The 24,940-nt window shown below is 50.5% G+C and overlaps 1 protein-coding gene across 4 annotated transcripts in view; it reads left to right on the top strand.

Moving 5' to 3' along the window:
* Window positions 1–24,940, top strand: part of LOC142010272 (uncharacterized) — an 80,182-nt gene that overhangs the window by 14,870 nt on the left and 40,372 nt on the right. For all 4 annotated transcript variants that reach the window (XR_012644751.1, XR_012644750.1, XM_074988572.1 and 1 more), the window contains exons 2-3: window positions 3,301–3,379; window positions 10,313–10,803. Coding sequence is in view for 2 of the 4 variants with exons in the window: in XM_074988572.1 (XP_074844673.1) it covers window positions 3,301–3,379; window positions 10,313–10,803 (570 nt within the window). In the remaining 2 variants the exon portion in view is untranslated. The remainder of the gene's footprint in view (window positions 1–3,300; window positions 3,380–10,312; window positions 10,804–24,940) is intronic.

Below are 24,940 nucleotides of genomic sequence, written 5' to 3'. Positions count from 1 at the left end.
TACAGATGTTTGTAAGGTGAAAGATGCAAAGTGGGAGCAGAAGTCTTGGATGTGACCTGGAAAAACCTAGGCTGAGTATCGGATGAAGTGCCCTACTGGTAAGATATGTTGGGTTGTGTATTCGCTGGGGGGATGGGGTGGGAAGAGAGAATGTCTTGGTTGGTGTTTTCCATCTCTAATTGCTGGGATACTGGAATTAGACCTTCCGCTTGTGGCTTTGTGAATGCTATTTGAGACAGAACAGAGCATAGCTTGTTGTCTTTAGTGTTAAAAACTTGACTGTCTCAGTAAGCTGAATAGTTATACCAATACTAGAAGCCACCTCTGTCCACATAGGCACACGACTGGCCATACAAGAGGATGGGCACTTCTGCGGTATTACTGCCGGAAGCTCAGTTTTTCCATTGTAATCCTTGCTGAAAGCAGAGTATGCTCTTTGGGGCCAGGGAATGTCTAGCTGGAAAAGCCTTCACTGCAGCATAAAATCCAGTTATCTCCATCTGAGTTACTCAGCGCGAGAGAGAGCAGTTACACTGTGAAATGACACTTCAGCTGCCATGGTGTATAGCATGCTAAGACTTCTGAGATCATGCCCCATGCTTAGCACTGCAGAAAGCTAAGCCACTCTATGTATTCTTTCCCTAGGAATTGTGGCAGAACTTGTCTGCCCTGTCTGGGCACATGGGGAATTGTGGGAAGGCACTGGAGGAATAGCAGTGCTCAACAAGCTAGCCTGCTTCTGTACAGCATAAAGGTTGTGTTAGCAACTGACAGGTTTTAGCTTATCCTTCTTGCCAGGCCAGTGAGCTTGAATTACCACCACCACCACCACCACCACCACCACCACAGTGGAGTTCAGTGTGTATGGACAGAACTCAAGGTAGGGGCAGTAACAGAGTTACAACGTGAGTTTAGTCTGCACTGAAGATAAGCTATACAAAAACTCAGTGGGCTTATCTCACAATGGGCCTTCAGTCTCAGTTGGAGCCTCTAAGCACTGCTAAAATGCAAATAATAATAATATTGTACCAGCTCTGGACAAATGGAGGACTTGATAATCCCCAGCTGTTAACTTGGCACCTCTTCTTAGTGCAAAATGTCCTTATTAAGTGGCTTTGTGTGTGTATCTGTGCAGGTGCACAATAAAATGTTAGCTGTTGTGGTGAAGCAAGCAATGGCATTGATTTCAGCAGTGTGCCAGGCTCAGGAAAATCTGGCTCCCTCGGGCGTGGTTTGACACATAGGATTGGGAAGCAATCAAACCAGAGATGAAGGAAAATATTTTCCAGTTTCTAGCAGGCCATTGCAAATATTAGAAGGTGAGAAGCAAATGGAAGAGGGCACAAGAGAAGCCTTGACAATGTCCACATCCATGGAACTGCGGGATGGCTGTTAGGTAGATGCAGTTCCTGTGCCTGTCTTCAGTGCCAGCTCTAGAGCTTCTCCACTCCTCCTATTTGTTTCTTCCACATGTGGCCTCGGTGAAGTGAATTTTGTCCTTCGCTGTCAGTCCCTGCATGCAGCTCTTAGGTTGTGCCACTTTGATGATATTTCCTGAGGACCAGTAGAGCATAAAAGGATGGATGTGTATCGGCATGATGTGCGTATTCCCCTTGGATTGCTGTGACATTTAAAAGCAAACATATTCAAAGCTTCTGAAGCAGGGGTTCCCAAACTTTTTGGCATCACACCCCCCCCTTTGATTTTTGAGAAACTATCACACCCCCCACCTCTTTACCATCATCCAGCCCCTCTTTTAACAAAAAAATCAATTTGTAATTAAACACAAAAACTTGATATAAAATGTTATTTAAAATTAAAAATAAGCACAAATAGTTTTACTTAGCCCCTTGTGGGTGCCTGGTACAGCCCCAGCTGGCCAGCCGCCAGAGTTGCCCACGCCAGCCACCCATCCGCCTGAAACGTGTGCTGCCAGAGCTGTCTGCCTAAGCCCTAGGCCAGCTGCCTGCCAGCTGCCTGAGCCCCATGCTGCTGGGGCCAGCCGCCTGCCCACCAGCTGCCTGAGCCCTGTGGGCCAGCCGTCCGAGCTGCCCATGCTGCCAGGGCCAGCCATTCGAGCTGCCCACGCTGCCAGGGCCAGCCGCTCCAGCTGCCCAGCAGCCTGAGCCACCCGAGCCCCGCAATGCTGGGGCCAGCTGCCCAAGACCTGCGAACCGCCTGCCTGAGCCCTGTGAGCCACCTGTCTGAGCCCTTCCTCTCCCACAAAGCCAGACACCACCAGCTCCCCACTCCTTACCCCATCTCCATCCCCCACCCCTGAGCCAAGCACCTCCACCCCTTCCATCTAACCCCATCCTACTCCTCCCCCTCCAACCCACACTCATTCACCTTTGCAGGAGGCAGCTAGCTCCATATGGGTCTTTGCTGGCTGCCTGCTTTTTATAGTGGCTGCGCTGGGTCCCTCATGTAAAATGGCAGGGGCTGAGAGCCAGAAGCAAAGGCCAGGTCTTTCTTGGGTGGGGGGCGGGGAATGATGGGCTGTGCCCCTCCTGGAATTTCTTCACACCCCCCCCCCCGTTTGGGAAACCATTTTTCTAAAGGAAATATCTTCTCTGTCTCCCTCACACAACTGGCAGAGATGGGATCCTAGGATAGCTGGGTGTTGGGTAACTGCTTTGTGTGCTACGTTCAGTAGCATTGCCTGCACAGTCTCCATAGGAATAGCAGCATATGTGGCAGTATAATAGGTCAGTTTAGCCAGGTACAGGTAGGATGTTCAGCAGTGTCAGAGGTGTTCTGTCTAGAGATGAACCCGAGCTGCAAAATTTTAATCCAGGGCCCTGCTTCAGTCCCTCTTGGGAATAGGCCAAGACAGCCCCATTTAGATTTAAAAAAAAAAAGAAAAAAAAGTCCAAACCAGCCCATAACTCCCATGCAGCTAGGTGCTTGGATAGGGATTTTTGGTTTGGGTGCATTGGTTGGCCAAATTCAGGTGTACTTGGGATTGTCAACAAGATGAAATGTCTGTTCCAAACACATCTGGAAGATTCAGCACTTGTCGGAATGGATTTTTGTGTTGCAGGGACAGGCTGGGGATGTGAGGTGGAAGCAGGCAGTGTGTGTTTGTACTCGGTTTAGCTGGCTGGGTACATGTGAGCGAGGGTGGAGTTTGAGGTTGAGGAGGAGGATGTTTATGTATTGTGTCTGTGTGGTGGTATGGCGCATGGTTCATGGAGAGGGGCGGCTGCAGGGTCTGAGTGGGAGAGGTTGGAGAATTGGAGTGGGCAGCAGACGTTTAATACCAACGATGACATTTCTCCTTTCTAACTCGTGGCCTAGATCTCCTACCCCCCAAGTGATGAGGAAGACAGCGACGACTCTGAGGGAGAGAACCAGGAGCTTGCTCAGATCGACAGAGGTAAAGGGACAAGGGAGTCGAGCGCACAAATCAGGGCTGCCGTGATGGAAGTGCGTTTTGCCTTTCACCTCTTCCATGAGAGAGACCTGCCTTATCCTTCCTGCACCACAGCCAGTGCTGTCATCCCGCCTGTATTTCCCTAGTGGAGACTTTGTTTATGGTCCCATCTCCATGCCCATCCTCCTTCGCTTGGCAACCTTTGCTCAGGAGGCCCTGTGGGGCTGTTGGAATAAGCAAGGTTGTAAACAGCAGCTCTTAAGCATATCAGGAGAATGGTGAACTTAAGAAGGATCCTATGTATAAATACACAATGGGACTAATTTCAGCTATGCTGCTTAAGTTGCTTGTAGCCAGCCTTGTACTCTGCGTGCTCTGAGGCCATGCATAGACCTGCTCAGCCCCCAGGGTAAATTGGAGCACCCTGGAAGTCAATGGGACTGCTCACATCAATGAAATTGTACAAGTGTTTGCAGGACCAAGGCTGCAGTTCTCCAAGCTGTTCACGTGGGTCTTCTCTACTCAGCTGCTCTCCTGAATGTTAACCTGCATTAACTGCGCGGTGGGTCACAGCGGCACAGCTACAGAGCTGTCAGGCTGGAGCGTAGATGCTTCCTACGGTGACGGGGTTTTCTGGCACCTGTCCCAGGCACGTTTACTTGGGGGTTAGGTTGGCATAGCTATGCCACACAGGTGTGTACGTTTTCCTGTTGACATGACAGGCCCTTGTAAAATAAAATGGTCTTAAGGCACGTCTACAATACAGAGACAGTGCTGGCCTAGCTCTGTTGCCATCACCCCATAGTGTAGGCGCAGGACTGAGGGGGAGGGATTTTTCTGTCAATGCAGGAGCATCGCCTCTGTGAGCAGCGGTAGCTAGGTAGAGAGAAGCTTTCTTCTGCTGAGAGAGCTGTGCCTGGGGAAGGGCGGTTAGGTTAGGTTAGCATAGCCATGGGACTCAGATGTGAGGTTTTTTACACCCTAACCAATGTAGCTCTGTTGAGCTAAGTGGTAAGTGTAGCCCAGGCCTTGCTTTGCCTTAGCTTAGGCCTGCTTGACATACAAAAATTAACTCATGTGAGGTGTGAAATATCCTCACCCCTCACTGGGGTAATTAAGCTGACCTAGCCCCCAGTTTAGACACAGTGCTTCTGGTGACCTACCTACCACCTCTCAGGGAGGTGAGTTAGCAGTGGGAGAACCTTTCCCTGTGAAGTGCTGCAGCAGTGCAGTTGCAGTGGTCGTACAGTAGGATTTCCAGCGTGGACAAGCTCTTAATCCTCCCTTAAAGGGAGTTAAGCAAGTGAACTAATTTCCCTTGATTTCTGAAGGAGATTGTCCATGCGGTAGGGTTCATGCTAGGGATGCTAATAGTTAACTAATAAGCCTCACCCTAAACAAGTGAGGCTTACTGGTTACAGTTAACCAAGGGGGGCTTCTGCGGCCCTGCAGGGCCCACTGTGAGCAGAGAGCAGTCCAGTGTGGCCAGAGCAGCCCTCATCTGTGGCAGGCCTGGGAGCACTGTGGGTGCGGGTTCTGCAGCCCGGCTGCAGCAGCCCTGGTCCTTGGTGATGCAGGGCGTGGGTAGGTGGGAGTGTTCCAGCCTGGTCAGAGCAGCCCTGGTACACAGTAGTCCTGGGAGCATTGTGGGTAGGTGCTCTGCTGCCTGTCCACAGCAGCCCTGGTCTGCAATAGTCCCAGCTGCCACACTGTCCCTGCCCCCCATTTTAGTCATTTAACCAGTTAATTAATTAAATGGGATTTTACACCCCTAGTTCATGCACTTAGCTTCACCGCTTTGGTTAATTCAGTTTAATTATCCAGAGTGTCCCTGTGTAGACAAGCCCTAAGAAATGTCAGTATCATGAACCTCCCCTTGTGGGTTCCCTGCCCTTAGCTCTGGGAGGTGGAGGTTTCAGGGCAGCTCAATGGCAGAGTTTAGAACCAGTCTTCTGGCTCACAGTCCAGATCCCCGCCTACTGGAGAATGCTGTCTCTTCATAAGTTTCAGACAACAGACCTTGTTTTTATTTACTCCTGGAAAATGTACCTGGTGTTGCTTGTGTCCTTAACTCGATTAATTTTTGGTTTTTGGAAAATAAAATGAAAATATATATGCTTCATTTAAGTCCTTGCTGTGGGGAGCAGCTGGGTCTGAAGGGTTCAGTATGCAGGCTGCCCCAGGGAGAGAGGTCTACCCTGGTGCTCTTTCACTGCAGCAGCTTTGGACCAGGTCAGAAGCACCTCTCCATGACAGCTGCAGCTCTAGCAGGCACAGCAGAAAAGGGCTGCATGTCCTGTGACTTGGGCAGGTCTGGGTTTGTCTTCCCCCTGTGCTCCCCAGCCAGAGCGAGGAATGCAGCCAACTTTGCACTTCCCCGGCTCCCTGAGGAGGGGAAACAGCCAGCAGTGTCCCCATACAAACTGGGATGGGAGCAGCTGGAGCCCTTCTGCCCTTTCTCCCTAAAAGGCACCTGGCGGGTGGGAGGCTTAAAGCTGGGGCAGTCCCAGAATACGTGGGGCAAGCCCCGGCCAGTCCCTGTCACCTGTCTGGTGAGTCTTTCTCTTTTTTGTATGGTTTTATGAGAGACAATTCTCATTCCAGGCACATTCCATTTTCCTGGCACAACCAAACCCTGGCCTTGCTTTAAGTTTTGATAAGAAGACGTATACTGAAGCTCTCACCGTTTAGGAGGAGTTCTTGAACAGAACAGATGGGCAGACAGACAAACTCAAAAGTATAGTAGATCATGTTGCATGTGCATGCACGCACGCACGCACACAAAATTAAAGGAAAACACAATTCACGTTGCAAAGTCTCGCTCTCAAAAATTAGGAAGCGCCAGAAGTAGATTGCCTTTGCCACCTTATAACAGTCCCCTTCGAGGTATACAGCGAGAGTCAGTTTTTAATTACATGAGTGCGCACAGGTTTTCTTTCCACAGCACATTTGGCTCACTGGGTGCACAGATGTACAATGCTTGCTGAATGAGCAGCTCTTCAGTATTTTGTTTTCTCATCTATGTTGAGTGTCCCTTATTTGCTACATACCATTCAAACTGCTGTGAAGACACAGTGATTAGTTTCCTCCTCATGGGTAGTTCTGTGGTGCTCATCACTACAGTATGGGAGTGCATCACAAAGATGAATGAATTTATTTCCCCAGCACACCTGTGTCCCATTTGAGATACACAAGTTCTGCTTTTATCAGAGCACTTATCTTTATATAACATCTTCTGTGTCCAAAGCACAGCTCCCTTTGACTTCAATTGCAGATGAGCAGAATATTCACTTCTGCAGATCAGATCTAGGTTTTCAAATCAGTCATCCAGAAAATAAGGAACACCTAATTCATGACCACCTGTGAAAAGTTCAGTTTAAGCAATTTGCTCCCTCTGTATATGAACTCTGGCAAAAGCAGGGGTAGAACCCAGTTCTCTAGGAGAGCATTCAACTACCTTCATCACGAGTTCACTCATTTTCTTTGCATAATCTCGTACCTCAATCTCTATACACCCGATTTCATCTGAGGTGAGTTTTAGCCACTCTTGCGCTCCACAAATGAGGCAGGATTTGTACAGGCCACAGTCTCTTCTTTCTTCAACTATGAATTCTCCCCAGAGCATTGCCCATCTTGTGCACAAGACGAGGCAGAGTCCTGTGAAAAAAATAGTAGACAGTCATGCAGTACCAACTCACAACGCATACGCAAAAGGGGACAATATAAAGAAGCATAACCTTACTTCTGGCACTTCCTGGAGTTGAGTGCTTGATTTTTTGCAACCCGCAATAGAATTATTTTAATTTAATTTGTTTTGAGGGTGCCATTTCATTAAAAAAAACCCTAAAAATAACAAATTTCTATCATGTGGCATCATATTGACATCCATTTAGGTTAGCAGAAGGGCAGGACCTTTAGATCTACCTTTGAGACCATTGCCATTTGAGCTAATAAAATAATGGATAGCAGGAGCAGGTTGCCACCCTCTCCGTGGATCAGTACGAGAGGGAGATGAGACGATTGGCCAGTGTTTCCTCTAATTTTTTTCCATCCATGTGCAGAATTAATCTTGTGCACCGAGGCATTTACAAAGGTGCACCTCCTGTGGAAACACATGCTGCCAGCTGTGGGTGCTCTGCTACTCAGGAGGGTGGCATTTGAATTTCTCCTGATGGCCACCAAAGTGCTCCGATTGCAGGGAATGTTGCCAGAGGGTTTCACGCATATTTGCTGACAGAATAAGAATATATGTGATGTTCAGGAATCTTGGGTTGCATTTCAAGTTCTAGAGGGCATTCCAGGTTCTTCTGTCCCAAACTTGACCCTTCCTTCCCTACATACTCCAACCTGTCGCTGTTCCAGTCCTGTCCCTTCCCTGCCCCAGCACCTTGTCCCACCCCCTTTTCCTCACATAGTCCCTCTAGCTATTTCTCAGGCTTCTCAGCTCTGTCCGTGTCTGCTTACCCAGGAAGTCTTAGGCTGCTGCTACACCACCATTCTGTCGGAGGTGCCATGGTAATCAGGCAATTCAAAGCAAGCTAATAAAGCACTAATGTGCATATGCAGCACTTAATTAGCATATTGGCAGCCGCGTGAACAGACTTTGAATTGCAGATTGACATTGTAGATGGGGGCAGCTACGAAATAAGCGCCCCACTTCGACATTCACTCCAAACTAGTTCTGTGGGAGTAAGGGAATGTCGAAGTGGGGCACTTATTTCAAAGCTTCCCCCATCTTCACTGTCAATCTGCAATTCGAAGTCAGTTTGTGTGGCCACCATTATGCTAATGAGGCACTGAATAGGCACATTAGCCTGCTTCAAATTGCCTTATTACCATGGCACCTCCGACAGGAGAATGGTGGTATAGTCGCAGCCTTAGTCTCACTCCTCCATATTCCATTTTCAGTCCACCTCTCTCCCAGCCCATTTCCCTCGCCGGTCTTTTCCTTCCACCGGCTTCTTGTATCAGTCTTCTTGCCCTACCATTGCAATTTTCTTTTCCCAGCAGTTCCTGGTGCTTTTGCCCAAATGGTCCCAGTCTCCACTTCCTTCCTTCTCCCAGAATCCTTGTCCTTGCTTCTCTCTGCTCCCCACCTCTGGGGTGTGGCTTGTGGCCTCTGTGCATTTGAACAAACTGCTTCCTCCTCCACACTGTCCGAGTTCAAGGGGGCAGGGGGGAGGTCGTCGCCAGAACTCCACGGTATGGTCCACAGCAGCTCAAAGCTGCTGTGAATGCAGGGAGAGTCTGCTGAAGCAGGTGCAGTGCAGATGGACTCCTCAGAGTATTTAGCTGCAAAACTCTAGCAAGCCTCCCTTGAGCTTCTGTGAATTGTCTTTTTTTTTTTTGTTTATAAATTGGCCGAATTTGGGTGGATTTTTATGGGGATGATGAAATGCAAGTTCCTGGCCCCTGCCAAATTTTAATACCCTGCTCTGTGAAGGCAGTAGAGCTCCTCAAAGAAGAGGTTGCCAGAACATAGGCAAAACAAATGTATTTTTCCTTAGCCTTGTTCTTGGAAACTGATCAAAGGTAGATGCTGTATCCTGCTAGCTTATAGGAGTGTTTTTAGTTTGATTAAAGCTTATGCTTTTATATATATTAATCCCATATAGCTTGTGCAGCCATCATAGGTTAATGAGTTAAGGTCAAAGGGGAGGCCTATCTTTCTGTTCACTTTAGCAGTAACCACAAGTAATCTGCAGGAAAAGTCTGCAAGAAGGGGCTTTTTGCAAAGGGATTTTTTTTGTCCTTTCCTCATTTATAGGAGAGGTTAAGGCCAAACTAGTATGTATTGATGAATAGCTATATTTGCATCAGTTTTCTGCCTTACTTGTGTTCAAACCTATACACACGGCTAAGGCCAGAAAGGTGTGATAGCAACAGCAGCCCCCTGCCCTGTTGACTAAAAGGTCTAATTAAAAGTCAGGTAATGTTGTTTTGTGGTGCTTTTGTGCCTTCACCCATAAGGACTGATATCATACCTTGCTCATAGGGGTATAGTCAAAGGGGAGACCACAAAATTAATGTCATTGATCAATTCTGGGTATTTCAGAAATTCCAGGAAGATGGAAGCTTAATTTAGAGTCACTGTTTAAGTGCAGAGAGGCAGAATGGCCCATATAACACCTTGCTATGCATGGTGAAAGTGTGGGTCTGACACTGAAGAGTGTGTTTAATGCCTCAAGCAGGACAGACTCATGCACTCATGAGAACCTTTGTTTTATCTCTATATCTGTTCTTAGTACCAATCTCTCTAAATCTGTAAAGTCTCTCTACTCTTACTTACTACTGTCTCCTTCACCAACTGTGGATTAGGGTGGGTGTCAACTCTGAGAACTCTGAAGAGGTAGTAGGTAGCATAGATATAAACCATAAGTGCCGTTAGTTAAGTGAACTGTGTTAGAATAGTGAAGTAAACTCATTGATTTGTAATCAGATATTAACTGTAAAGTAACACCATTCAGTTTGTATGTTACTTCCTGTTTAAATACCATCACGCTGCTAAAATAAACAAACCATAAGTTCTGCTAAACCATGTTGCCTGGGTAATTGCTGGAAATTCCAAGAACCACTTTAAGAGACCAGGGTGTATCTCGCACTGGACTAGAATAGAAGTTGACCAAGGGATAAGCGCGAACGTTTAACCTCTAGGTCAGATTGGCGAGTCTGCCCAACCAGTGATTCCCATTGAAATCCCTGTGGTTAACAATGGGAAATTTCAGCAGAAATGGCTAATGTGTGTGAAGTTCTCAGGTTCAGTGAATCAGCTTGAAGATGAGTCATGATCCTTGGACTTTCAGCTATATGCTATCAAACAATGGTAATGCTTATTTGGAGGAGCAAAGAGGCAAGACCAGAAGCTAATAGTCCCATCTATATAGCAGGTGTGATTCAGATGTGCCCCACTACTCATATTTCTCCTCCTTCCCTCAGAGAGAAGACGGAATTGCACATTGACCCCTCTTGCAACCAATCAGCTCCAGAACCAGGAGAATCAATGCTGTAAGGTCCGGGCCCTTTTCCATGCCAGCGTGGATCGCCACAGCTCGGAAGAGGAGTTGGAGCGCATCAACCGAGAGTTTGCTACTGAGAAGCGGAAGTGGTCGCAGGTCAGCAGGCTTTCCTGCTGTGGTGACAGCAACAACACCTCCTCCAGTGACGAGGAAGTGAAGAACTTGTGTGGCATGTCATTCCGGCCCGTAGTGGAACAAGCCGATGGTCTGCATGCTAGCCCCAGCCCAGTGCTGTTCAGTGCCTCCCCTCCTAGGAGACTCCAGCCCCTGGTGCGGAACCCAACCTCCAGGCCTCTGATCTTTACGAGTGTTGGAGCTGGTTTTGAGCAAGTCATGCCTTGTAAGAGACACCGGCAAGGCTACGGGGACAAGGTCAGCAGACCCAGCCTTGACCTGGAAAAAATGCAGCAGGTAAGGCTGAACTTCACACACGAGAGTCAGCAATTCACTGGGGGAGAGGCAATTCCTGATATAGCCCTAAATGGAGCACATGGGCCTGGGCCAAGAAGAGGTTATAGCTGAATCTCTCAGGAATAGCAGCCATAATATAATTAAATTTAACATTTTTTGTGGGATGGGGTGGAGGGCGGATAGCAAACATGGCCCCCAGCAACACTTAACTTCGGCAAGAGGCACTGTGCAAAAATGAGGAGGCTAGTTAATTGGAAATATTTTTTTCAAAAAGTCACAATAGTGACTAAAAAAGTCACAACAGCGTTAGCCGTATGGAAATGTTTTTAAAAACCACGATAACAGAGGCTCAAATTTCTGTATACTGTGAATTAAGAAGACTAGTAAGAAGCCCAAAAAAGTGCCACTGTGGTTAAACAAAGAGTAAAAGAAGTAATTAGATGTAAAAAAGGCTTCCTTTAAAATTTGGAAGTCAAATCTTACTGAGGAAGTTAGAAAGGAGTATAAACTTTGGCAAGTCAAGCATAAAAACATAATTACGCAAGCCAAAAAAGAATTTGCAGAGCAACTAGCAAAAGGCTCAAAATCTAAGCAAAAATCATTTTCAGTACATCAGATGCATGAAGCCTACCAAACAGTTACAGCAGCCACTAGATGATTCGGATGCTGTAGGAGCATTTAAAGAAGACAAGGCCATTGCAGAGAAGGTAAATAAGTTCTTTGCATTGATCTGCACTGCAAAGGTATAAGGGAAAGTTCTGCACAGAAGCCATCTTTTTAGGTGACAAAGCTGAGGAACTGTTTAAGATTAAGGTGTTGATAGAGAAGATTTTGAAACACATTGATAAACATCAGTGTCACCAGGACCAGATGACAGTCATCCAAGAGTTCTGAACAAACTCAGAATTTGAAATTGAAGACATACTAACTGTGATATGTAAGCTGTAACTTAAATCAGCTTCTGTAATCGTTGACTAGATGATAGCAAATGTGATGCTACTTTTTAGGAGAGGGCTGCAGAGGCAATCCTGGCAATTATAGGATGATAAGCCCAACTTTGGTGCCAGGCAAACTGGTTGAAACGGCAGTAAAAAACAGTTATTGGACACGCAAGTGAACATGATTTGTTGGGAAAACATGGAGAGGCTTTTGTAAAAGGAAATCGTGCCTCACAATCTGTTAGAATTCTCTGAGGGGGTCAACAAATATAAGTTATAGTGTATTAAGTCTTTCAGAAAAACCTTTGACCAGGTCACTCACCAAAGGCTTTTAAGCAAAGTAAGCAGTCATAGCACAAGACAGAAAGTCCTTTGATGGATTGGTAACTGGATGAAAGACGGGAAATGCTGGGTTATGAATAAATGGTCAGTTTTCAGAATGGAGAGAAGTAAATAGTGATAAATAGTTGTCTCCCAGTGATCTATATTGGGAACAGAGTATTTCAACATATTAATAGATGATATGGAAAAAGGTGGTAAACCATGAGATGACAGAGTTTGCAGGTAATGCAAAATTTCTCAAGATTGTTAAATCCAAAGCAGACCATGAAGAGTTACAAAGTGATCTCACAGAACAATGTGAGTAAGCAACAAAATGGTAGATGAAATTCCATGTTGATAAATGCAAAGTAATGCAAATTGGAAACATAATCCCACCTAAGCATACAAAATAATGGGGTCTAAATTAGAGAGGTTGGAGTCACCATGGATGGTTCTTTTGAAAATATTTGCTCACTGGGCAGTAGCAGTCAAAAAATTAAGACTGTTAGGAACCATTAGGGAAGGGATAAATAACAAGACAGTAAATATCATAATGCCTCTATAAATCCATGTTAGGCCCACACCTGGAATACTTGTTGCCCCATCTCAAAAAAATTGTAATACTGGATGAATTTCTGGGCATCCCATCTCAATAATGATACATTAGAAATGAGAGGTACAGAGAAGGGCAACAAAAATGGTTAAGGATATGAAAGAGCTTTCATCAGAGGGGAGATTTAAGGCTAGGTCTGTTTAGCTTAGAAAAAAGACAACTAAGACGTGATGAAGGTCTGTAAAATCAGGAGTGATGTAGAGAAAGTGAATAAAGAAGTTTTATTTACCCCTTCACATAACACAAGAACCAGGGTTCACTCTATAAAGTTAATAGGCAGCAGGTTAAAAATGAACAAAAGAAAGTACTTCTGCACCCAGTGCACAGACATGCTGTGGCACTTGTTGCTCAGGGGATGTTGTGAAGGCTGAAAGTATAGCTGGATTCAAAACAAAATTAGTTTTCATAGAGGCTAGGGCCATCGATGGCTATTAGCCAGGATGGTAACAGAGGCAACCCCTTGTTCTGGATGTCCCTAGGTCTCTGATTGTCAGCTGCTAGGATTGGATGATAGGGGATAGATAACCTGATTGCCCTGTTGTATTTATTCTCTTTGAAGCACCTGGCACTGGCCATTGTGGGAAGATAGCCTAGACAGACCATTGATCTGACTCAGTATGGCCATTCTTCTAACTTGAGAAGAAAGCACTGCAAGCTAAGGGTAAATGGAGGCCTGGTTGGTGCTGAGGTAGGGTTGGTAACTCCATACATTGCTTAACTTCATGTGAGGATATCTCCGGTTGCATTAGCACTCCACCCGTCTTCTCCTCCTTCCTAGAATTTTAGATCTGAGGCCATCTAGGACTTGGCTTGAGGAGAGGGCTCCATTAACTTTATTGACTCTGAGACACAACTGAGCTGTTTTGATTTCCATCCATTAAGTGGACTATGGTGATGCAGCCTATTCACCACTGTGTAGAGAGCCAGATTCAAATTGGCTGACTTCAGTGGAGTTATGTCTATTGTTTCCAAGTCTCGGGTTGCTTCACAACATGCAGTTCTTTGCAGACAGGATTGTTGGTAGCCTCCTATTATTTTAAGTCACATTGTAAAACTACATTGAGATTCTGTAAGCCAGACAATGTTGGGTCCCTTTCTAAATACTTGAATTCTTGAGTCTACTTTTTGCTGACTGTTATCGGTTTTACTGTTAACTGAAATGGCATTCCTTCTGAGTTCACAATGCTGCATCTGAGCATGGTCAAGACATACAGATCTTGCACTGACTCTTATTGAGTATAAATAAACCTGGTATTTCTGGGCTGAATAGATGTGCTGGTAGGATTGGTTGGTCTGTTTCATGCCTGTTTGATTTGCCCCTTTCACTAGATTCCAGTGTTATGTATTTCAACTCTCATCTTATTATTTGCTTTTTTTTTTTCCTGCCCTGATATAGTGTCAAGTTTTAAAATCCCACCAGGTGGAAAATGGGTGTCTTATGCTCCAAGACAGCTGGTGACCGCAGTAGAGGGACAAGGGGTTAAGGACAGAGCCTCTACTTTAATTCAGAGTTTCCTGCCTTCAGGCCTTTAACACTGACTTTCCCTGCTGTTTTTTAGCTTGATGTGTGACATTTAGCTTTTGTTAGTAAGGCCCCTTTTTGACTTGTGTGAGGGTCCCAACAAGAGAGAGCGATCTAATTTATTCTTTATCTCAAGAAACAAAAACAAAGGGTCCTTTTTCCATTGTCTCCAAGATATTATTACCCCGATACAATAGCTGTCCCTTCCTATCACAGCAGGCATCATGTGCTTTGTGAATGCATAATGCCCAGCCTCGTGATTGTCCTTGCATTGCTCCCATCCACCCTCTTTTCTGTCTTGCTCAACAAGCAATTAATGACAGAACATTCAGAGGGCTCGGAGCACCCAAAACATCCAGTGGTGCCTACAGATGTTTTAGTTGTGCAGAGAGAACAGATCTGGGTCCTGCATAGCTAGAGGTGAGCGGTAAGGGAGCAGAGAGCCAGTGCTCGGTAAAATGTGTTGGTTTCAGGAGGTGGGACCTTTTCTTGGCACTTGACACACATCATTAATTTCCGGTTAGGTGAATTGGTTCTTCCCAAGATCCCTATGTAATGCACCACGCAGCAGGATTGACAGTCGCTTCAGGCCCCAGGGCAAAGTGGGAGGGGAGGCATTTCTCCACCCCTGGAAGGGGTGAGGCCAAGAGAGGAAGGGTTAGGCCAAGGGCAGTCAGCTCTCAGCGCCACCCAGACTATGGTGCTGGGTGCCCCATCCTGCTCCCTCACAGTCGCAAGTAGCTGGAGCAGCACTGCTGCAGTACTTCAAAGGGGCCAAAGTAGCACTGGCCAGAGCTCTGGGCCCTTTTGAAAAGCCGGGCTTGGGGGTAACTACCCTCATCCCCCCCAATCTGCCTGCCCGCCTCGTACCATGATTACGTGTTGGTAAAGGGTTTAGCTTCCCAAACGGCCAAGTTTTTTCGTGAATTTAACTGGATAATCTTGCAGAAATGGGCTTCTTCCTCGTACTTCCTGTATGCAGGTATGTCTTGCTGGAATGGAAAGGGCCACCCGACAGACCTTTTTCACAGCAGCTCCTCCTTGCACAGATCAGTGTGGAAACTGGAAAAGAAGAGTAGGCTGGAAATACTTTGAATAAAAAGGGTTTTTGTTTTTTTTTTAATTAGACATTTTGCAAGTTGGTATTTATAAAATATATCGTAACTCTTTTTTCAAAGAAATTTTGATTGAGTGTTATTGACACTTTTCATCTTCAGAAAACCTAGGTTTTGGTAAATGAGAAATGTTGGTAATGGTATAGATTTAAAAAGTAATGTGTCTGTGTGAGGCTGTATGGGGTGATTAAAAATGGGTAGGTATATCGTAACTTGTGAAACAAATTTTGAAATATTTTTCCTTTCCTTTTTAAAAATATTGACCATATGTGGACCAAACGCTTCTGACTTGAGCTTCATGATCACAGCCTGGAAGGGCTGTTTGGCTTCTAATTTATGTCCTCATTGATAGGTACTTGTGCACAGTTCTGCAGGACAAGACCCAAGTTCAGAGTAATTCCCCTGTGTTCTGATGACTAATCTGAAAGCACTGGCCAGTGGGGATGGGGGAAGTGGCATGGGTCTCAGGGGTGTACTGACTGCCTCTTCCTGCAGCTCCCATAGGCTGGGAATGGTGAGCCGTGGTCATTGGGAGCTGCAGGGGGCTGTGGCTGCTGATGCTTAAGGTAAATAAACCATCTTGCAGCCCACCAGTGGATTACCCTGATTAGGCTGCAGGTTGCCCACCACTGACCTAGGCCAATAGAATCATTCTTCCATCAGCCTAACTGCATCTACACTGAAGTTTAGGTCTACATAGCTCCTGTGCTCAAGGGTATTTATTTTTCCTGTCCCTGAGTGCTGTATCCATTTTGACCTGAATTTTGAGTGTAGACCAGACCTTTGCTTCAAGTACGTTAATGGTCTTGTGATTAGGACATGTGGCCCAGAGAGACCTGATTTCAACTCTTTCTCTTCCTGTTTGGCTTTGGGCAAGTCACCTAATTTCCCAGTGCCTCAGTTCCCCCCTCCATAAAATGGGAATCAGCTAATAGGCTTTTCTTTGTCTTGACTTTTTAGTTCATGTACTGTTCAAGGCAGAAACCGTTATCATATGCTTGTACAGCAGTTGGTGCAGAGAAGCCCTGGCCTCTGGATACTATTGTAATACAAATGAGTAATTATAAAAATGGCCAGGAATTGCATACGCCTCTTGAGATTTGAACATCAAGCTGTTCCTTCTGCCTTGTTTGTTATCTTTACTAGTACAAATTCAGCCAGCAGAGTGTAGCTGCATAATGCTTTTGTTTGAGGCAAGGATGAAAATAGGCTGACTTCTTGTCCCCCTGCCCGCACTGGGTCTGTGCGGCCCGAGGGGTAGGTAGGACTCAGGCAGGGAGTCAAGGGCTACGTCTACACATGCATGCTACATCGAAATACCTAATTTCGAAGTAGTGACATCGAAATAGGCTATTTCGATGAATAGCGTCTACACATCCTCCAGGGCCGGCAATGTCAATGTTCAACTTCGACGTTGCGCAGCCCAACATCGAAATAGGTGCAGTGAGGGAACGTCTACACGCCAAAGTAGCACACATCGAAATAGGGATGCCAGGCACAGGTGCAGACAGGGTCACAGGGCGGACTAGCGCTTCCGGGGCAACAGCTAGCCGCTCCCTTAAAGGGCCCCTCCCAGACACACTCAGCCTGCACAGCACGCGGTCTGAGGAGCCATAGGCACACAGACCCCGGGCGCCGCAGTCATGGACCCCCAGCAGCAGCGGCAGCAGCAGCAGCCAGAGGTCCACCCAGCCCTCCCGGCAGGAGCAGGGCTTGCCCTGCTCCATGCCATGCGGGAGGCAGCTGAGCACCTCCTGGCTACACCGGAGGAGGAGCTGCCCCCAGGGCAGCAGGGCTCAACCCCTAACCCTGCAGCACCCCGCCCCCCCCGCCGCCTCACACGCCGGCGGCTGTGGAGCTACCCCACCAGCACCGACTGGTGGGAGCGGCTGGTGCTTGGGGAGTGGGACGACGACCGCTGGCTCAGGAACTTCAGGATGAGCCGGCAGACATTTATGGAGCTGTGCCAGTGGCTCACCCCCGCACTCAGGCACCAGGACACGGCCATGCGGCGTGCCCTCACAGTGCAGAAACGGGTCGGCATCGCTGTCTGGAAGCTGGCCACTCCCGACAGCTACCGATCCGTGGGACAGCAGTTTGGTGTCGGCAAGGCCACCGTCGGGGCTGTCCTCATGGAGGTAAGAGAACCCACGGGGGGAGGGCAGGGCAGGGGAGGGGGGCCCGGGCAGAGGAGGGGAGGGGAGGGCAAGGGGGCCCGGGCAGAGGAGGGCAGGGCAGGGCAGGGCAGGGCCACGCACACCCTGCTCACCCCTCATTGGTGCTCTCCCATGTGCTTTCTCTGCAGGTTGCGCGTGCCATCAACGCCATGCTCCTGCACAGGCTCGTGAGGCTGGGGGACCCAGATGCCACCATCGCGGCCTTTGCCACCCTGGGCTTCCCCAACTGCTTCGGGGCTCTGGATGGGACTCACATCCCCATCCGCGCCCCGCATCACAGTGGAGGACGATACCTGAATCGCAAGGGCTACCATTCTGTCGTCCTCCAGGCCTTGGTGGACAGCCGGGGACGTTTCCAGGACATTTATGTGGGCTGGCCTGGCAGCACCCACGACGCCCGGATTTTCCGGAACTCGGGCCTGTGCCGCCGGCTGGAGGCAGGGACCTACATCCCGCAGCGGGAGATCCCTCTGGGGGACACCACCATGCCCTTCTGCGTCATCGCAGATGCGGCATACCCCCTCCGGCCGTGGCTCATGCACCCCTACATGGGCCATCTCTCTGCTAGCCAGGAGCGCTTCAACGAGCGCCTGAACCACACACGCCAGGTGGTGGAGCGCTCATTTGGCCGCCTCAAGGGACGCTGGAGATGTCTCCTGACCCGCCTGGATGCAGGCCCCAACAACATCCCCCAGATTGTGGGTGCCTGCTGCGCCCTGCACAATTTGGTGGAGAGCAAGGGGAGACCTTTTTCCAGGGCTGGGCTGCGGAGGCCAGCAGGGCAGACGTGCAGCCACCTGCTGCCCCCAGTCGGCAGGTGGACCCCGAAGGGACCCGGCTCTGGGAGGCCCTGTGGGCCCACTTCAATGATGAGGCCGCGGGGTGAACTCTGCCAGGCCCCCCACTGCCTGCCCCTTCCTCCACCACACTCCTGCCCCAATGCCCACACCATGGAGCACCCCACCGCACCCCCCTCCCACTTTTCCTGGACAAATGACAGCACGCACTTGTGGCTGAACTTAAACTTCTTTTTCTTTCAGAACTTTTTTTTTTTAACTGTAAATATATGAAACAAGATCAAACTATATACAAACGTGGAAACAAACTAATATGTACAAAAATAAAACAATACTAAGAAGCAAGTGTCCTCATGAATAAAAAGAAAACCAGGGAGGATAAAGGGGAGAACTATTTACATGGGGGGCACGGGGCAAACGGGGGGCACCAAATAATAACTGTAAACTATATACAAGGGGGGGGGCCACGTCCCGGGCCCCTTGCCCCTATAGCCCGGCACTGGGCGTGGTCAGCCGGGAGCCCCGCCGCGGTCACAGCCCTGTCCGGGGCTGGCTGGGGGCAGGCCGGACCAGAAGATAGGATGCCTGGCGAGTCTCAGGTGGCTCCAGGGGTCCCTCAGCGCTCCAGCCCTCGGCGGTGGGTGGCGGGGCGACGGCAGACGGGACGGCGACGGGCGGAGCAGCTGGTGGTAGGGCTGGTGGAGCAGGCAGGGCGGGCACTGCGGCGGCCGGCGCGGCATGGGGGGCCAGGTAGTCCACCAGGCGGTTAAAAGTCTCCATGTAGGCCCCCCATGCCTCCTGGCGCCAGGCCAGCGCCCGCTCCTGCAGCTGCAGCTGCTGCTCCGCGACCTCCAGCTGCCGTTGGTGGATGGCCCGCAGCTGGGGGTCCGTCGCCATTGGGTGGTGGTGGTGCGGGGTCCGCCGTCTAGCCCGCCGTGGGGCTGGTCGGTCCTCGGCCGAGGGGCTGGCCTGGAGCAAGGGTCCCGGAGGGCTCTCTGGGACCACTGAGGCCTCGCCGGCGCTCTCTTCCGCTCTTTCTGATGGTGCAGGTGCGGGACACAGGGCGGGGGGGGGAAGAAGAATGAAGACAGGTGTTAGTGTGAGCCCCGAGCCGTGGCCTTTGTCCCCCCAGCCCTGTGCTGCAGGTTCCCCGTCCCCGGGAGATGCTGCTGTGATGGATGGGGTTCAGGGGTCCCCCTGCCCTGCACCCCGTCCCCTGGTGGGAGCGACTCTCACTTCACCCCGCAGGGTCTGAGAGCAGGAGAGGTTTCTTAGGCCACAGATGCCCAGTTTCTCCCAGGAGTGACAGCACCAGCTGTCAGAAGAGACAGTCCTTCCAACCCGTCGTGGGGAGAAGACCCCAAGGGGGGCCCCTCTGGGATGCAGCTTTCCCCCTCCTCAGGCTGGCTGCCTTCCAGCTCTCCCTTCCCCTAGCCTCTACCTGTGGGCCCTGCCCTCCCCGCCACAATTCCAAGCCAGCTCGGCTCCTCCCTCCTCTTTGTTCAGGGCAGAGGTGTCACCTGCCAGCTGTAGCCCCAGGATCCTCCTTTGCCCCGGGAGCTATTCGGCTCTTGTTGCTCATATGTAGCCTGAGTCTCCCTTTTGCACTCCCCCCACTCCATCACATGCTGCTGCTGCGGGGTGTCCCACCCCCTCCTCCTGGGGGCCCCTCGAGGTTCCGCTCCCCCCTGGCCCGGGGATGGGGCATGGCACTGTCATGCGGGGTGGGGGGGAGCAGGGGCTGATGGATGCAGTGCTGTGAGGGCCATGGCCCTGCTGTCCTTGGGGCCATGGCCATGTGAGCATGTGGGGGGCCCTGGACACATCTATTACCCCCCGCCCCTCAAGCCCAGGGGTGTACACCAGAGGGGGTTACCTACCTGTCGGTCCACTCCCACGGTCCGGAGATCCCCGGGGGGCGGAGGCCCTGCTGCTGCTCCGGGATGGCAGGAGGAGGATCTGCAGCCCGGATTCTGCAGAGGAGGAGCCCCGCCCCCTCCTCCTCCTCCTCCTCCTCCGGCTGCGATGTCCCGGGGGTGGGCTCCGGGGGGGGCCCCCGGGGTGCGGGGCTTACCTCCGGGGCGGACTCCGGCTGCAGGGCCTGCTGGGGCTCGTCAGCCGAGGTGTCAAGGGTGGCCGGAGGGGAGGAGGTGTGCTGGGGGCCCAGGATGTCCCTGAGCTCCCTGTAAAAGGGGCAAGTGACGGGGGCGGCCCCAGATCGGCCGGCCGCATCCCGGGCCCGGGAGTAACCCTGCCGCAGCTCCTTCACCTTACTCCTGACATGGTCAGGAGTGCGGGCAGGGTGACCCCGGGCAGCCAGGCCGGCGGCCAGCCGAGCGAACGCATCCGCGTTCCGCCTCTTGCTCCCCATTACCTGGAGCACCTCCTCCTCGCTCCAGAGCCCCAGCAGGTCCCCCAGCTCGGCCTCCGTCCAGGAGGGGCCCCGCTGCCGCTTGCCAGCCTGGCTGCCCGCCTGGCTGGGCTGGCTGCCCTGGCTCCCCTTGGGGGGGTCCCCTGGGGGCGCTGGGGGGGCTGCCGGGCAGCCATCGCAGCTGTGTGGGTGGCTGAGGGTTGTGCAGGCTCGCCGCGTGTGTGGGCTGCCGCCTGCACGATCCCTCAGCTTCCTGCACAGGAAGGGAGGGGGAGGGGACCTTTAAGGGGCTTCTCCACGCGGCCACCATTGAGTTGAGGGGCTGGAGAGATCGTCTCTCAACCCCTCAGCTGATGGCCGCCATGGAGGACCCGGCAATTTCGACGTTGCGGGATGCGCAACGACTACACGGTCCCTACCTCGACGTTGAACGTCGAAGTAGGGCGCTATTCCTATCCCCTCATGGGGTTAGCGACTTCGACGTCTCGCCGCCTAACGTCGAAGTTAACTTCGAAATAGCGCCCGACGCGTGTAGCCGTGACGGGCGCTGTTTCGAAGTTAGTGCCGCTACTTCGAAGTAGCGTGCACGTGTAGACGCGGCTAAGATGTGGCAACGAGCAAGAAGATGCCTGTTTATTTTGGTGGAGTGGTGAATGTGTGGCTTACGGCAGAGGTGGAGTGCTGTGCCCTTTACCTCCACCTCAAACCCAATCTCAGTTCAATAATGGCACAGAGTGGGTCCAGGAAGTCACTTGGGTTTCTGTGAGAAGAGTCCCAGGCCTGTTCCCAGTGTCCAAAGAAATTGACACAATTGGCCCTATCTCTGGCAGTCTCTGGAGAGAGGACAACAACCAGTTGAATAAGTGTTTTGGGGCAGGCAGTGTCTTTTTGTTCTGTGTTTATATGATGTCTAGCACAACAGGGCCCTGGGCCAAGGTGGAGGAGACCCTAGGTGTGACAGTGGCACAAGTAATAGACATTGAATCTGAATTGCTCTCTCCCTGATGGAGGCATGGTGCCCCTGTGTCAGGACTCAAACATATTTAGGGGACACTGTGTATAGGGGAAAGCATGCCCTGCTGCTCCCCACACCGTATGGGTCCTATAGGTAACCAGAGGACTCTGTTCTGGCCTCTCAGTCCACCACCTTTCATCAGCCCCAAAGAGGTGGAGTTGCAAAAGCAAATCATTCTGGGCAGGTGCCTGGCTGTCCTTTCTCAGCATTACATCACAGTGTGATGGTGCATCCTTGTGCCGTAGCAATGAGGTTGGACAAGTGGCAGCTCCATTCTCTGCCATGCCTACTTGCCACATTGTATCTGCCAACTTGGAGCTGGCACGATGCGGTCAGTGAACTCTTTCTTTGCTTATGCAAAGGATTTAAAAAAATTAGCCTAGACAATCTTTTCTGTTCTTCCTTTTAATTGGGCTGAAATAGCCTGGCCTGTGCAGGCACAGTGAATAGCCTGTCCCAGCTGTCGCTTGATCATTGTCCTCAGGCAGCGTCCTTGCCAGCCGCATGCATTTCAATTAGGATTGTGCATGTGCCAGAGAGGCTGGGGCTGTTGCTGATCTTAGGGGGTTGGGGCAACTTTTATTTGGAACGCCCAAACTCGGGGCAAGTCCCTGCCCCTCAGTGCCTCAGTTTCTTCGCATGTGAAAGGGGATAATATCTAGCTCCCATAGGGTGATTAGGGGCATAATTAATTCCTATTTGTATAGTGTTTTCTTATCCTCAGATGCAAGAGGAAGCCATTACCCTGTGTTTTCATCTGGAGTGTGTCTTTGGGGAGAAATGGAACGCCTACTGTTTGGTGGACAGACAAACCTTCAGTGGACAAGCAAACCAAGCTGGGAGGAGGGTAACCTACCAAATGTGAAGGATCTGAGAAACGTCTGCCCCATGGCTTCTTGAGGCAATTCTCTCCTTTGGATGTATTCACAGAATCCACCCCTTACTGCCTTTTTTTCCAGCTTCTGCACGGCTGCAGGCCACATTACCTGTTTTTTTTTTTTTTTCTACTGCTGATGAATACTGGCGTTTCAGGTGGAATGAACCTGGTATGTGGGGCAGTGCTGAAAGCTCACCTGCCCCACTTACAGGTAACATGAAGGAGCAGGGAAGCAGTTGGAATTGCGTGTGTATGTGTCTGCCCGCGTGTGAGGGGAATTTGTCACAGATTGAGCACAGAGCCTTCAGCTGCAGAGCTGTAAACGTGCAGCTGATTTCATCGCATTCACTTTGTGGATGGGGATGATTTACAAATCCCCCTGGCAGCTGGGCCTTACCTCTGTCTGGCAAATGGAGACAGGAGAAGTGGCTTGGGGCAGAGAAGGCTCTAGAGTCTTTTTCACATCTAGATCACCAGTTTGGATCAAGGTCAGGGTCATTAATGACTGAAAACGATTGCCGTCTGCTGCTGAGGCTGTGCTAGCCACTTGGGGCCCTAAGCAGCAATACTTCAGAAAACTTATCGGGACCTTCTTGTGCTGTTCAGGATCTCGCCTTACACTATTGCTTAGTCTGCTTATGCCTCTGAACTCCTGCGGAGCCCTTCAGCTTGCTGGACCCTGCCAAACAGCTGCCAAAGTCGGTGCTAACTTATTGCTACCTGTGCTGTCCTGCACTGTGGTTAAATGGAGGACTTCCATCCCCAGGGCTGTCCATCATGCATTCTCTGCCCTGAGGAGTTCAGGCGCTCAGACTGCCCGAGCACAGTGGCCTTCTTCTGGCCTTAAAATCCAGGAATCCAGCCTCCACAGCTCCCGTTGTTTCAGTAGAAGTCGTGGTCACTCAACTATGAAAATCAAGCCATTGACCGAGTGGCCTAATGATAGGCCCAAGAGTTTGAAAAATGTGGCCCTTAGCTACTGTTATTTCCAAGAGCAGCTTCACTTCCTGGTTGGAGCAGTATTGTGAGAAATCATGACAGCAGCCTGATCGGTGTCCTGATTCCTGCTTTTCATAACCCTCTGGCTTCTGCATTTATGAAATCCTGGATTCCCCCTGCAAAGTGCATTTTGCAATTCTGCCCTATCGCAATGGGCAGCGGGAGGTCGGGGTGGGGGAGAATCTCCTGTCGCTCTGTGCTCCACCCCCAGCTGACATTCCGGGATGATATGCCAGATGTAACCTGGAGTTCAGAGCACGGCGTGTGTGTGCGTCTATGGGAGCAGGGGAGTTTGACTGTTCTGAGGCAATCATAGGACTGTACAGGTTGAAACTCCCTTGTCCAGCAACATCCCCCCATCTGGCAGGGCCATGGATGTTGCTGGATCAGAGAGCTCCAGCTGTGTGGGGCAGAGTGGAGCCCTGCTGGCAGCCTGCTCTGGGAAGCCCCAGGGGCAGCCCCTGGGCGGGGAGCCCCACTGCTGGAAGCCCGGCTGGGGTTGGAAAGTCCCACTGTGGGGAGCCCTGCCAGGAGCTCTGCGGCCCCGGAGCCCTCAGCCGGGCTGATGAGGTATGGCACACCGTTCCCATTCTCTCTCTTGCCCCTATCTGTTTCCCTGGAGGAGGCAGGCAGATGGCAGCTGTTTTGTTCTCTTGGTCCAGTGTCGGTCTGAAAGAATCTTTGACTCCATGCCCTTAGAGCTGACGTCTGGTCCCCTGATTAAGACATTTATAGAGTCAGTGTAGGCAGATAGCCGGGAGGAGGGAGGGGGGCCTGCTGAGAACACCCAGGTGCTCGGAGGTAGGGAGGCTCAACAGCCAGGGTGTGGGCACCCCAACCCTGCCTCTGAGGAGGTGATTATGGTTCTGCCAGCCAGCAGATAGCTTTGTCTCTTCTGTTGTGCCTGGTGGATGGTTAGCATTATCTAATGTCAAGGAGATGGTTTCTATGCAAACACAAAGGACAGTGGAGGCTCTCGTGCTCTGGCAGGGCTGGCTGCATCCGAGCAGGAGGAGGAGAGCTCGTCAGCTAGAGGTCAGCTCGCTTAGAGTTGCCAAGCTGCCTCTGAGTGTGGGTCACCACAACTCCATCGGTGAACCTCTGCCTCAGTGACTTCGTGTTCATCGCTTTTCCAGCTGCTCTGATTGCCAGTGCATCGTGCTGCCTCACTGGTAGGCTTCCTTGATGCAGGTCAGTAATCCTGACTCATGCGCACCCTCTATTCTTCCAGTTCCCAGCCCCCCTTCAGCTCTGGTAGTGCCCCTTAGTGCTGAGCTGCTGCAGCATTATTAGGTCTCCAGATAGCTGCGCTGCTAAGAAACGCGCCCGTTCCGACCTCCTTGCATCTTCTGTAATTCCATCACTTGTTCTCTCCCACAACTCTCTCAGCAC

Source organism: Carettochelys insculpta, chromosome 3 (genome assembly GCF_033958435.1).
Source record: "Carettochelys insculpta isolate YL-2023 chromosome 3, ASM3395843v1, whole genome shotgun sequence".
Lineage (NCBI taxonomy): Eukaryota > Metazoa > Chordata > Testudines > Carettochelyidae > Carettochelys > Carettochelys insculpta.
The sequence above is the reverse complement of the archived record's forward strand: the minus strand, read 5'-3'. Positions and strand labels throughout refer to the sequence as shown.